This window comes from Nannobrachium achirus, assembly GCF_963921795.1.
Source record: "Nannobrachium achirus genome assembly, chromosome: 23".
NCBI lineage: Eukaryota > Metazoa > Chordata > Actinopteri > Myctophiformes > Myctophidae > Nannobrachium > Nannobrachium achirus.
Genome location: NC_137830.1, coordinates 23,416,053 through 23,430,183, shown reverse-complemented (window position 1 = coordinate 23,430,183; position 14,131 = coordinate 23,416,053). Strand labels below are relative to the sequence as shown.

The window sequence follows — 14,131 nt, the reverse complement described above, 5'->3', positions numbered from 1 at the left end:
TCTTGTTTCCAAACAAATTATGTATATTATTAGTTAATACTAATGATAAACTATTATAATATAGACTAATAACATGTACAATATAACATGTAATAGCATTTGCTATTAGTATTTTATTATTACTAAAACTATACGGTAGGTGAAGATTTTCACAACAAAATAAATAACCAATCTACAAGATTATGAACTTGTAGATTGGCCATTTATTTTCAACATTTTTGAATCGTGTTCAGAATGAAGATGAACCAAGTGCTGCCCACTTCATTCTGTGCTGTTGCGTTACAGTTCACAACAGAATCAGGACAAACTCTTTTCTCTTTTACGTCAAAAGTTCAAATGTTACAGGTCTTGTATGTGCTAGTGCTAGTGTGTCACAGACAGTCCAGACGCGTTTTTCTGTAGTAAACGTAATCTTTTATTTAGAAATCATAACTGATTTCAGAACGACAGTTTGTTAGAAAGCCTAAAGTATTTCTCTGAGCTCTGACTGGACTTAGAAAAAACTCCAACTACACACAGCACTCACTCCAGAAGAACTACAACTCTACACTTCACTCACTCCATGAACTACATCTACACACAGCACCAGAGGTCTTCATGGGTCCACCCGAATACCCGAGACCCGAGCGGATCCGGGTTTAAAATCTTGACTTGTCTCACGTGTATGTTAGGGGTCTATTATATAATTGCCAGTCTCGGGTAAGCGAGAGTTCAGCTTAAAATTAGACGTATTTGACCTACGTTAAACCTATGTTTCTGTGTTGGAATTACATCCAAAAACACTGTTTGTTCTTGCATATTCAGTGTTGAATTAATTAGCCTAATATAGGCTATACAGCTTTAATTTGTACACCTTTGTCGGTAGCCTAACTGGAATGGGTCCAACGTTTTGGACCCGTGAAGACCTCTACACAGCACTCACTCCAGAACCCACATGAGGAGATGAAGTCAGTGTCACATCTGGTATAAACGTTCCTACTAAAATAGGCCTCCCTGTGATCATTGGTGCCCCTGGTTAGGAACAACTGTCCTAGATACTAGCTTTATACCAGATGACACCAACACTTCACCTCTCCATGGAGGTAAACCAGGAAGATAATAATAATAATGATAATATTAATAATAATAACAACTGTCCAGTAATACTATCAGGCCTTTAGGAGAAATATTTCATCCAATCACAGACCTTGAAGAGAGATAACAAATCCATTGCCATTCAGTGAGTGGCATTTACTCGCCCTTCCCATGGTGATGGCTTCCCCCTGCCTGTCATGTTAGTTCAGTTAGTGCACTCATAAAATGGTAGTCATGAAGTTGATATGGTGACAATATCAATCAATACGTCCCTAAAGTACATCATGACTACCTGAACTTACTTGAGAACTGATGATGTGTTGTTTATCTAAGTTGCTGTGCTGTGTAAATGTATTGAAGTCAGATTATTTTAACTGTCACTGCTCAGCGTGGGTAGCATTAGCAAAAGCTGCACCAGCTACTGTCATAACCGGAGTGAAGTCTGTTTCATCGTGGATGTTGATTGTACTACCCACAGAGAACGCATGACGGAGTATTGTAATCAGGCCTGTCTCTGTGCATCATTGATCAAAATAACTCAGGAACAGATGCCCAAATTTCCATGAAACTTGGTTGGAATGATCAGCAGGTTACCCTGACGACATGATTCACTTCGGTGAATCACAGTGAATCGGTGAATCACTTCGGTCGGTCATAATCAAGGTGACCAGGTGATCAAAAACAAGAATGGGCATCTGATTCAGGGTCTGTGGTTGTGTTGTCTTCCATCCAGTCTCTCCTGGAGGTTACAGTGGTTACCCAGAACCAAACTATAACAACGTTAGGGTTTGACAGGGTTATAAATGAGTAAGGGTTGGGTAAGAGACAGACTGAGTTAAGGCTAGACTAGACTGTGCTGGAATAAAGTAGGATTCACATAATCTTATATGAACTTTCAGTTCATCTGTCTTTATGAACCCATTATCCAGTTAATCAAGACATTCTATAAACGAGGGGTGGGCAACAACCTTTTCAGGCATAATGATCACTTCCAAGGCTGGCGTGATCACCCAGCAGTAACAGACAATGAAAACCACCATTGCTTTTACGTGTAATTATAGGTTGCTAATTAGAATAACACGAATGGATTAAGACAATAATGTAACAATAAAACGTAACAAAGAATGAGTCAATAATTTAATACGAATAATAATGGAAAGATAAATGATATGGGGAGAAAAGATTGATGAACATCAAACAATGATTGTTGTTTTTGATCAACTCAATAGCCCAATATGAACAGCAGGTACAGTATATGAAAAGAGGTGGTTGCCCAGCCCTGCTATAAACCAATGACAGCATCCATGGTGGAGGCTAGATCCATCAACATAACGCTGCTGTCGGGCAGAAACCTTGTATCTTCATTCTCCATAGTTCAACGTTTTATGTTGTTTTCCCCCATAAATGAATGCCCCACTTCTTCGTACAAATATTGTGCAAAAGTAGTGAAAATAGACAATCTAAAATCTTGTACTGTAGATCGGCATTAGAAAACAGTTTAGAAATGTTTTGAAAGTTGTGTACGTGTCTGTTGGTTTTATAAATATTGAACCAATGAAAAGTACAAGAGCGTGTGACCAAATAACTACACCGGATCGATTGGAAAGCAGCTTTTTTCCCTCCATTTCTTGACAAGTAACAGTTTTGGATTATCCCCCGACAGCGATGATAATGTTAATTGTTAACAGAACTTCACCAGTGACACTTCCTTATGGCTCAGAGGAGACCGGCTCTGTCTCATTTGCAGCAAAGCTTCCTATACAGGTACAGGTGTAGGGAGCATTTTTTAGGAACTATGGCTGATTGTATTGTATATGGCAGAGAGGAGAGACTCCATTGATGGCCTGCTTGTAGTTATTAGGAAGTTCACAGGGCTATGATTGAATCAATCAGAGTTTAGAGAAAATAATATGTATGCAGATACTGTAGGAATAACCAAGCATTACGTATGAAGTATGTTAGTAATGTTGAGAGTTAAGGTCATGGTATTAACCTTAGGTTTTAAATGTAAGGTATATATAAGGTTATAGTTAAGATAAGATAAAGAACCATACCGGTGGTCTGGCATGTTTAGCCCATATGACTCACTGTTGCAGTAAGTAATAGTTGTGAATATAGTTGTGAATATATATATGTACTTTACTAGTTTCTTTTGTTTAGTTTTTTTTTCTTTTCGTTTTTTTACTGCGACATATATCAGCTATTATCAATATTTCTGAATAATTCAAATGTTTTGAATTTGTTTGGAACGTTTTTTTTTTACTTTTAATACAAAAATACCTTTATATTAAAAAGAAAATGTACTTTTGAATACTTAAGTATTTTTTTTAAAAGCACAAGCATAGGTCATAAACATTGTCCAGTTTTGTCAGTTGTCTTTTAAGGCATTTTTCTTCATTCAAATGTCCATGACTTATTAACAGCACTCTGTCATGCAGGTTATGTCGGTAACATTTTGATTATGGAGAAAACGTAAGCTAAAATTAAATTAAGCTATTAGTGGGGAAATGGTCTATATTTATGTTAAATATATGGCTGGAGAACAGACAAGTATTTATACCGGTACGGTCCTTTAATCTTAGGTCTTAAGTGCAAGGTACTGTAGATATAAAAGGTTATAGTTAAGGGTACCTATAAGGTCATTTCTGTACAGATGGCTTAAGAGAATTAGCACCTTCTCCCATCAGCCCTCAATACACAGGTTAGAACCCGGAGCGGTGAAAGCGACATTTCACCCAAAATCCATTTATTTATTTTTGTCTTACCTTCCATGGGGACTGATTCTCCAAGAAGGATTTTGCTCCAGTCTGTAGTTCATTATATGCCATATCTATTGTCAATTTACAATCATATAGAATACAATCTGTAAAAAAAAGAATACAATCTGTATTCTATATGGTTTCTATTAGCTTTACTAATTATATTTTGGAGTTCATTTTATGTGTGATCTACTGTATGTACAGTCTACAGTGTTAAAATTCTTTATTATGTTGTAATATTTAGGTTAAAGACTTTACACACTTGGAGCGTGACAAATAAATTATCCGAAAATTGTCTGCGAGTATTTTGCATCGAACAATTCATGATATGAATAGTTTTGACATCAACTATATTATAGTTGATGCCTCATTCATGCCTTTAATTGTGGTGACAAATTGACCTGGTTTCAAATTAAAAAAACGTGTTGCTTTATAGACTATACTTTCAAGGTTTTCAGAAGGTGTCATACCTGTTTCTGGAGTATGTAAGACTTAGTTCATGGGCAGAGCACATCAAATGTGTTTTTGGTGAAATGTCACTTTAAAAGCTCTCCCTGAAACAGACACATCAAACAGAAATCAGCCAATCACAACAAAGTCATCATTGACAAATCATCTTGAATTCAAAATCAGTGGCAAATCATACGAATTCCAAAACATCTAGCAAAACGACCTTTGAGTGAATCCAATTCATTGTCAAATCATACCGAATTCACAAATCACCAGCAAGCTATAAACAGAAATTCATCACATTGTTTTGACTTTAGAAGCTTAGAGTAATCAGAGTCAAATCTTTCAGGAGAGATTAGAAAAATGGTTCTAAAGAGAGAGGGGGGGGGGGGGGGAACGCTGCTGTTGTCATGGTGAGAACAGCTTTCCTCATAATTAAAGATCGCAGCCCAGACAAATGATCAGCACACCAATCTAGGAGAAAACTACTGTATGCTATAAGGGCCGTCAACACCAAGTACAAAAACCATAACGATTATTCAGTAAACATGTTGAACATATTTGGAATATGATAGCCCTGTAAATTCGGATAGATTTTTGATTGGCTGTCAACAATTTCAATCAACTCGCTCTGAAAGTGATCCCAACGATATCGGCGTTGTTATCGTTGTGATGACTCCGCCATCCGCTTGAAGGATATTTTGAAGCGACATAATGTATGCTTATGGTTATAGTTATCGTACTTGCTGTGGAGAACCCTATAAACAGTGTCCTCTCAATGCTAAACAACATGTTGGAGCTACATGGCTTCATCGGGCTGACACGTCGGTGAATTCATAGAAACTATAATACGTAACAGAAGAACTAGTCAATGATGTTGTTGTTTTTTGTACATTGAGAAAACAACATATTATTCATTGTGTTTTCCAAAGATCTCCTTCTGTCCGTTATTTCATAAGCCATACTGACGCCCTCCTTGCCGTTTTCATCCAGCAGGGGACGCATAATGGTGCATATTAAAATAATCATTCTATCAATCAGAAAGTAGTAATTGTGTAATTATCTGCGGTTCATGAATAATTGGCTCTTTAGCATACTTTCATGCTGCTCCTCATCATCTCCTGGTTACAACAGCAAGTTGATCAAAGCTGATTGGACAATACTGTGCCCATTCAAAGTTAATTAGGCTCTATTTGTCAATAAAAAGATACAAAGTGAATTCATTCATTAATATACAAAGTATATTCTACTGCCTCGGATTCTATAATGGTCAGAGGTTGAGAGGTCAGAAGTTAAGCCTAACTTATACTCTGACACACAACGCTGTCGTGCATCGAAAATAGCAATACCTACAAGCTCACGTCGAGAGTTTGTAGGTTCGCTATTGTCAAAAATCTTTAAAAGAAATGTGAAAAATGTGGAATGTTTTTGATGGGGGTCGGCCTCTAAATACCTTGATTGTTTTTCTGTTGAACAAGACTGTTAAGACAAATATCCCTGTGGGGACAATCAAGACTATTTATTATCTCGAGGGCCTTGACATGAAAAAGTTTGAGAAAGTAAAAGTAAAATATCTTGTGCCAGGGACCCATAAAAGATTTGCGTAGTTTAAAAAACAGTCCACATTTTTCTCACTTCTTTTCGAGATTCTTTTGAAAAAAGCAGACCTTGTAGATGGGCTATTTCCGGCATGTGACGCCGTCGTGCGACGGAGTAGGAATCGGGGCTTTGCGAGGTCAGGCGTTGGGATGTCGGTGGCGAGTGCATGGGTCAGGCGGAGCCGTCCAACAGCTGTCTCAGAGCGCGCTCGATGTTGATGCGGTGTCCCAGCCGGGTGACGCCCAGCTCCGTGTAGTCGTCTTTGGTGAGAGCCGGCAGGTGCGACCCCTCGATCTCGTGCTCCTGGAAGCGCTGACGGTGCTCCGCCAGCCCCACGCTCTCCAGCCAGTCGCCCACGTCATACTTGCTCCACAGGTTCAGAGGCCGCTGTCTGAAGGGCCGCAGCGCCAGCAGGGGACCCCCCAGCACGGGGGAGGGACAGGGGGAGGCGTGGGGCGAGGGGGAGGGTGAGCGGGAGCGCGTCCGGGCACTGGCGCTCCTCATGACGAAGCGCACCTCCTTGGGCTCCGGCGGCAGGCTGAGGCTGGACGACTTCTGCATGGTCAGGCCACGCCCGTGGCTCAGCTGTGACCTGTCGGAGCAATGCGAGGAGGGTGAGGAGCCCAGTCCCATGGGCCTATCGATGCAGGGTGAAGGGGAAGGGGAGGGGCTTCGGCGGGTGACTGGATAACGACATCCCGGTCTGACAGTGTAGCTGGTGTACCCTCTCTGGGAGATGGTGTGTAGCTCTCCAAGACTGGAGAACAGCCTGGAAGATTAATCACACACAGTTAACTACTTAATGAACTACTAATTATAATATTTATATAATACTTCACTGACTTTCTAACTAATAATTAACCAACTAGAGCCAGCCCCATATGGGAGTTTTGAGACTGATATCAAGGACGATTTTAGAGGGGGTCCATTAATTGACAATAGTAATGCTAAGCCTTTCCAAGCCATTTGGCCCATAGGGCCTATCTCCTGATTTTGTAGCAGAACATTGAGCTTGTAGATCAGCAATTTTTGCTATATTTATGACCTCTGACTTTGAAGCTTAAATCTACCTATGAAGGTGGATTCTGCTTTTCAATGAGAATGGAGTGATTTCTTGCCATTTGTGAGTATCTGCAAAACTACGCTCCATTCTCAATAAAAGTTTGAAAGACAAAACAAGGAAAGAAACCTGTGGGAAAAAAATCTGTACACAAAACACTAAACATTATGCTAGTATGGGACTGATGTCAAGCAGGCAGTGTTGTTTTTGACAGCAAATTTTGATTACGTTTTAGTCATAGTCTTTTGAATGTTAATGTCTTTTAGTTTTAGTCATAATTTAGTCACCTGAAAAGTATTAGTTTTAGTCTAATTTTAGTCAACTAAATCTACAGTTGATTTAGTCAACTGAAATGTATTTTGGCAGGCCTTGATGGCATCGTAATGACTGATTTTACACTTGGTTGTGTGCTGAAAATAGCGTCGCTCTGCGACGCGTTGTGAGCTTGTAGATCTGCTATTTTCAGCATGCAAAACCTGAGAGCAACCAAATATAAAATTATTCTCTTCTCCACTAGTCCCTCCCTAAGGTTTTAGTCTAGTTGTTATTTTGTTGACAATATATTTAGTCTTAGTTTTAGTCATCACAGCTTAGTTTTTATTTCGTTTTTATTTAGTTTTCGTCAGTGAAAAAAACGCAGCCGACAACCATTTTTAGTCATAGTTTTAGTCGACGACATCAACACTGCAAGCAGGGAGGTGTCAGGTCCTATTTTGTAGTGTTTGGTATGACCTGGATGGGGAATAGAACCCCGATCTCCCAATCTCACTGAGCTGAATTACCAATAGGACAGCTCAACAGTGTCTTTTGGAGCTGGAATGGAATTAGACATTTTCTTTGTGTATTGTGCAATGATTTTGCACTGATATGACTATATGGTACTGGTTTCATATTATTATATTTATTATAATACACAGTAAATTGTATATTATATATTTTTTATGTTGTCAATCAATTTTAGAAATGTAAACTGAGTAAATAAACTAGAAATACCACATTGCATCGTATGCTTCTGCCAGGCAGTTTTTACATCCATGTCTGTCTAGAATCATAATATGTAGTGTAGTGAATGAAGACTTTGAAGGAATTTAATTCATGTGTTTTGAGAGGACACAGTGACCTTGAACTTTGACTGCCAGCTAATAAATCCATCCTTGACGTCCAAGTGGATATTGGTTCAGAATGTTGAGAAATTCCCTCGAGACGTCAAGATATATCAAGTTCAAAACCAATGAGGTTACAGTGACATCAACTTTTGACCAGCTACTTCTAACCAGTTAAATCTTGAGACATTTGTGTCAAATGTGATGAAATTCCTTCAAGGTATGCACAGACATATGGACGGAGTCGACGGACATACCTGCACATACAGTACATAAGTACAGAAGGACGGACATACAAAAACATAATGCCTCTGGCAATAAAACAAAAATCAGTTTAGCTATAGAAGTCAATCATGCAGTGGGTTTCATGGTGTAGTGGTAGCCTCAATGGTTTATAACAAAAGGTTTCTTGGTTTGATTCTCACTAGTGAAATATACTTTCATTAATTTAAGGTTAGGCACAGTTAGTATGGTTAAGTTCAGGTGGTAAGAATGATTGGAACTGGCTTTGAAAATGCATACACACAAAGAACAAGTTTTTGAAAATGCATACACACTTTTCGTTTCAAATTCTAAAACTCCAACGATATACGTACTTACGTAGGTCCTACTGTACATATCGCCAAAATGTCGTCCTTGACAACCTACTACTATTTAGTGGTTGGGTGGGACAGTGGCGCACTGCGAGGCAGTGAGGGGTCTACTCTAGACCTTTGACAGTTAACTAACAGATTTTATGAGGATCGGACAGGCCCTCATTCATTCGTGCCAGGCCACGGCAACACTTTCAAAAACCACAGGATTGAACTGACTATGGATGTCCAATCGGAGATCACATCACACCTGTTATGATGCAGGGTTGTTTAAATATGTTTTCTGTTAGTTTTCTGTAAGTTAGGAGGCAGTTGAGATGAAGTCATAATGTTAGGTTAGTTAATAACTGCTAGTAATTTATTAGTTAAAATCAGGAATGTTTACCCAGGAGTCAAAACCTACGATTTACTCTCTCCACTGTCACCCACACTCCTACAATGACAAAAAGGACATACAAACTGTTACCAAACAATACAAACACACCCAACGCACGCACACATGTGAATACAACATAACCAAAGTAAGACGCCTAAGGGCGATAAGCGACCTCGCCTTAACTAACTAACTATAACTAAGGCATGTGCAGTGGTTACAAGCAGCAATGCCAGAAGGAAGCTAATAATAAGTGAAATATCTCCCATGGCCAGGATTTGTTTGTACTTTGTATTTTGGTAGCATTATAGCTGTAGCTCAGGGGTCTTCAACAGGGGGTCCGGGACCCCTAGGGGGTCTTCAGAGTTACTACAGGGGGTCCTCCAAATCTTCCAATCCTTTTTATATTAACCACTTGTACCCTAGTGTCCATATTATGACAACTGTAGCCAAAAATAGCAGATCTACAAGCTCACAACACCTCGCAGCAGCTATATATATAACTATGTAGAGGAGAAAAAGAGCAGACTAAGTACAGAGTGAAAGGTCAAGTTTATTATGTATTGACGGTTCAAGTGGTTAAATATCTGAAAAGACAAATTGACAAGAATCCAAAATACACTGATGATTGTGCTGTCAAACGATGAAACTATATGGAATCTATGGAAAGGTTGTGAGGGTCCCTGCTTCATCTCTCTCTCTCTCTACTAAGGGGTCCTTGGCCTGAAAACGTTGAAGACCCCTGCTGTAGCTTGTAGTATTTGTTAGTATTGATTTGTAGTATCATTATAGTTTCCGTGTACCTGGATCCACCCACCGGTGACCTACGACCCGGGTCCAGAGGGCTGGGCTCCTCCCCGAGAGAGTGACTGTCCTTGTTCAGCAGCTGTAGCCGATTGGCCAGCTCCAGACCGGAGCCCGCCCTGCCGCCGGTCAGATCCAGAGCCGAGCCCGTCGTCGTCCCCTGGCCGGAACCTCCCCCGTCCTCCCCCGGCTCCTCGCCCCACAGCTTGGACCTCCTCTGGAACAGATAGCGGGGCTGATGCTGCTGGGAGGCCGAGCAGGAGGCGGAGCCCGAGGATGAGGACGAGGGGAGGAGCTCGCTGTCCGACGACTGCTTCAGCAGGGGGTCTCTGAGCGACGAGCGGCCTCGTCCAATCGGCGAGCGGAGGCGGGGCTTGAGGACCGACGGGGAGGTGGGGGGGGCCTGCTGCTGCGCGGGCGGCGAGGTGGGGGGCGGGCCGTTGGGCGGCGCCAGGGTGATGGAGGGCGGCAGGGAGGAGGGGGAGGAGCCTACGTCCTCCACTCCCTCCCCTCCCCCCTCGCCGCCCTGTCGGCGCGGCAATAGGGTGAGGGAGGGCGGGGGCGAGGCGAAGGGCAGGGGCGGAGACACCAGGCCGATCCGCCGAAGCTCCTCCCTCGTCTCCTCGTCACTGTAAGTAAGTCAGTACATTTTATTCATAATGCATGCTCACATCCGGAATCAATGGGGGTAAATTTACTATAATCAAAATTGTGTCTTAGAAATGCGACAAATACAAAAAAATATTATTGAACTCAAGTCTCCTTGGCGTGAGTAATCAATAGAAATAAAGTCATTTTGGGGGTGAACTACTCCTTTAACAAATTCCTAAAACAGTCTGACTCAGCATTTTTTATCACCTGGACCAGTGGTTTTCAACCAGTGGTCCTGGGACCACCAGTGGTCCTTGAAGGGATTCCAGGTGGTCTTCACCTAAATGATGGAGAGTTGGTGACCAAATGGACTGTGTTTTTTTTAATACTGTGTTTTTTCCATAACGTTTTTCATTTATTTTGTATATATTAATATTGTATTTAATTTTTCCCATTTTCGCAAAGAATTATTAAAAATAAGTGAAAAACGTTATGGAAAAAAAACACGGCCTGCTCACGTATTAGGAGGGTAGTATGAGTCACCAGAAAAAATAATGGGTGTTTTTAATGAATCTATCATGGTTAAAATGGATTTTGAAGTTACAATGAGTGTGTGTGGGGAGAGGCCCTGAGCCTGGAGGGCCAGATAACATTTACATCAAATATCTAAATACTGAATGAAGAAAATTAAAAACTGTTCAGGGTGTTCATACAAGCCTGATTAGACCATACAATGACAAAAAGTTTTTTTGAAAGCGGAATATCCCTTTAATTTACAAGAAGTCTACTACACAATTAGAGAATGTAGAAAAATTGTTATTTTGATCAACGTGTGCCTGTTATCTCTCCTAACACATCAACAAAGCATGGAATTGTGGACAAAATCTTATCCGACGATAACAAAATATTCTAAAGCTGGCTGCACACTAGCCGATAATCGGGGATTTAACGACCCTCCCGAGTATCTGGCTGGCTGCGTCTGAAACGGGGGCGATTCTCAGTCCTAAATGTGGTTTAGTGTGAGGGTTCACAGATCCTATCTGAATCCTGCCCAGTTGCTCGCAGGACGATCAGGGCTAGCCCGACTCTTTTAAAAAAAGTTTGATATTTTTCTGGATCGCTGCTGATATGGAACAGCAGCGGGGGGCGGAGAGAATGACAGCCGCTGTTCGGACGCAAGACACGGGGACTGTTGGTGGCGACAGCCGCTGTTCTGAGTCTGACCATGTCTGAGCGACAGATCTCTCTCTCTCTTTCACTCTCCCGCTCACAGACACACACACACACACACACACACACACACACACACACACACACACACACACACACACACACACACACACACACACACACACACACACACAGACACACCTTTCCTACCGTCTGTCCGTCCATTGAAAAGTCAACGGGTGTGGACTGGAGCGGGTTTGTTTTATATCAAACAGAAAAGGCAGAAATAAACGCTACCAGTCACATAGGATACAGGACAGGTCTCGCTTTGCTCTTGCAAGTCAAAGACAAAGTACTCGCCCATACAAAATCCTGATCTACAAGCCCTATAACGGGGCGTGGACGGACACGTTGTGGTCTTGGAGATCTATATGTTCTGCGCGCTACAGTACAGTCATACGACTAATCATGAATCAGGCATCATGAGAAGCAGACGCAGCAGCAGTGTTGACTAGTTTAGCAGTCGAGAGAGGGGAAAAGTCAGAGAGTTGAACAGATCCATGGATGGACATGAAACAACTGTCAAAGTGAACTCATATTATCATCAAAATGGGACACAACTTCCATATTGAAGTGTGTTTTTTTCTTTTTTTTTTTTTGCGCGAGGCGATGGTGTTGAGTGGATAACATTAATGTGTTTGTGTGTGCGTGCGCGAGCGCGTGCGTGTGAACCTTGATATGAAATAGGTTGAAAACCACTGACCTGGACGACAGCAGCGCCGGGGGGAGGGTCACCGTGTAGGCCCCGCTCTCCTCCTCCGAGCTGCCGATCGTCAGGCTCCGTCGCCTGTCAATCAGAGCAGATTGGCCAGTCTCATTGGCCAGGGCTGGCAGAGGGGCGGGTCTCCAGCGTTCGGGGGAGGGCGCGGTCGACGACGTCGCGCCCCCCTCCGTCTCCGGGCGCTCCACCACCTGTCCGTCGGGGAACAGGGGCGGAGTCACACGTTTGTGCCTAAGCTCGGGGCTGGTCTGGGGGGTGGTGCGCTTGCCGCGCTGCTCGGGGCTCGTCTGGGGCGTGGGGGAGCGCTTGGACCGCGGCTCGGGGCTTCCCTGAGGGGTGGGGACGGGGGTGCGTTTGTGCCTGCTGTCGGGGCTGACCAGCGGGGTGGGCGAGGCGGACGCGGACTTGGCGGAGCGGGGCTCGGGGCTTGGCGTCCGGGCCGTGAGCGCTCGCTCTCGCGCAGCAAGAGCCAAGGCGAGAGGTGAGGAGGGATCTGAGAAGGAGGGAACAAGAGACACAGAGAAGAGAAGAGGAGAAAGGAAAAGAAGGGAGGTGTTTATATTTGGCAATCCAGTAGTAGGATGTAGTAGAATGGACTTCAACAATAATAAGCGATATCGATTTATCTATATATTCCAGGAATCTCTATAGCCAAATTCCAATACTAATACTTCTGCCTCCTCCATCCTCCAGAATGCCTGTGTTCCGGTGAAATTAGTGACCTGTCATCAACATATGTGACCATCTTGTGGACTTCACGCAACGCTCACTTGCAATACATGGCCTGAATACCACTAGGTTTAACTCTGTTAATAAACAAACAGCAGTGATTTACATTTAATTGACATGACTTCCAGACTTCATGTCAAATCCACTAGATGGACACATATTTCATCCGGTCACCAATTTCACCATGCAGTAACACTGCCATGCTGGTGTTTTGCGCTACTCAAGTAAATGCACATGGAATAAAGTTAAATCTATAATTCCAGAAAATCCCATAGCCTGCTAACCTAAGTACAGTAGCTGGTTGATTAGCATGAATGGAAATTTCTAAAATGTATATTCCTCTTCACAACTTTTAGAAAGTGGAATTACTGACAGTTTTTCTTGTACCATTCATTGCAAGCTAGCATACTGTAATTGTTTCAAGCCAGCCTATCTCTTCCAGATAGGCTGGCTTGAAACAATTACAGTATGCTACCATAGGGTGGCACTGGCAGCCTAAACCTACCAATGTGTAGATTAATTAAATGGTAAATGGTGCATTTATAAAGTGCCTTAATCCGTACTTAATAATGTGTATCGCATTCCCCCATTCATTTTAACCACTTTAAATCTACATCGGCTATTTGAAAATAGCAGATGTACAAGCTCCCAATGCGTCCCAATGCGACACATTGTGAATTTGTGATGCATTGTGTGAGCTTGTAAATCCGTGATTTAAAAATAATTATTGAAGAAATGTGAAAAATGTGGTATCTTGGCTCCAGCCCCTGAATCGCTAGCCACGCCGATAAAAAAAAAAAAAACGTTTAAATCTGTGGTTCTCAACCTGTGGGCGTGACCCCCAGGGGGGACTCCTAATTATTTTGGGGGGGTCCCCAGATGATTAACATAATGTGCAACATTGTTTTCTCTCTGAACAGTAAACAAACCAACATAAAGTTTAAGTGTATAGAGGGTATCTTCACATTTCTAAAGTGACAATTTAAGGACCTTTTAATACCTCTAAAAAGGCAAATTAAACAATTAAACAAATTGTCAAATATTA

General features: G+C 42.1%; 1 protein-coding gene across 1 annotated transcript in view; it reads right to left on the bottom strand.

Annotated features, from left to right (window-relative positions):
- Positions 1-5,573: 5,573 nt before the first annotated feature.
- Positions 5,574-14,131, bottom strand: part of shank3b (SH3 and multiple ankyrin repeat domains 3b) — a 67,488-nt gene continuing 58,930 nt past the window's right edge. The window contains exons 26-29 of the mRNA XM_080754486.1: positions 12,340-12,850; positions 9,815-10,444; positions 9,042-9,071; positions 5,574-6,651 (exon numbers count right to left, since the gene is read on the bottom strand). Of these exons, the coding sequence (XP_080610612.1) occupies positions 6,054-6,651; positions 9,042-9,071; positions 9,815-10,444; positions 12,340-12,850 (1,769 nt within the window). The 3' untranslated portion in view covers positions 5,574-6,053. The remainder of the gene's footprint in view (positions 6,652-9,041; positions 9,072-9,814; positions 10,445-12,339; positions 12,851-14,131) is intronic.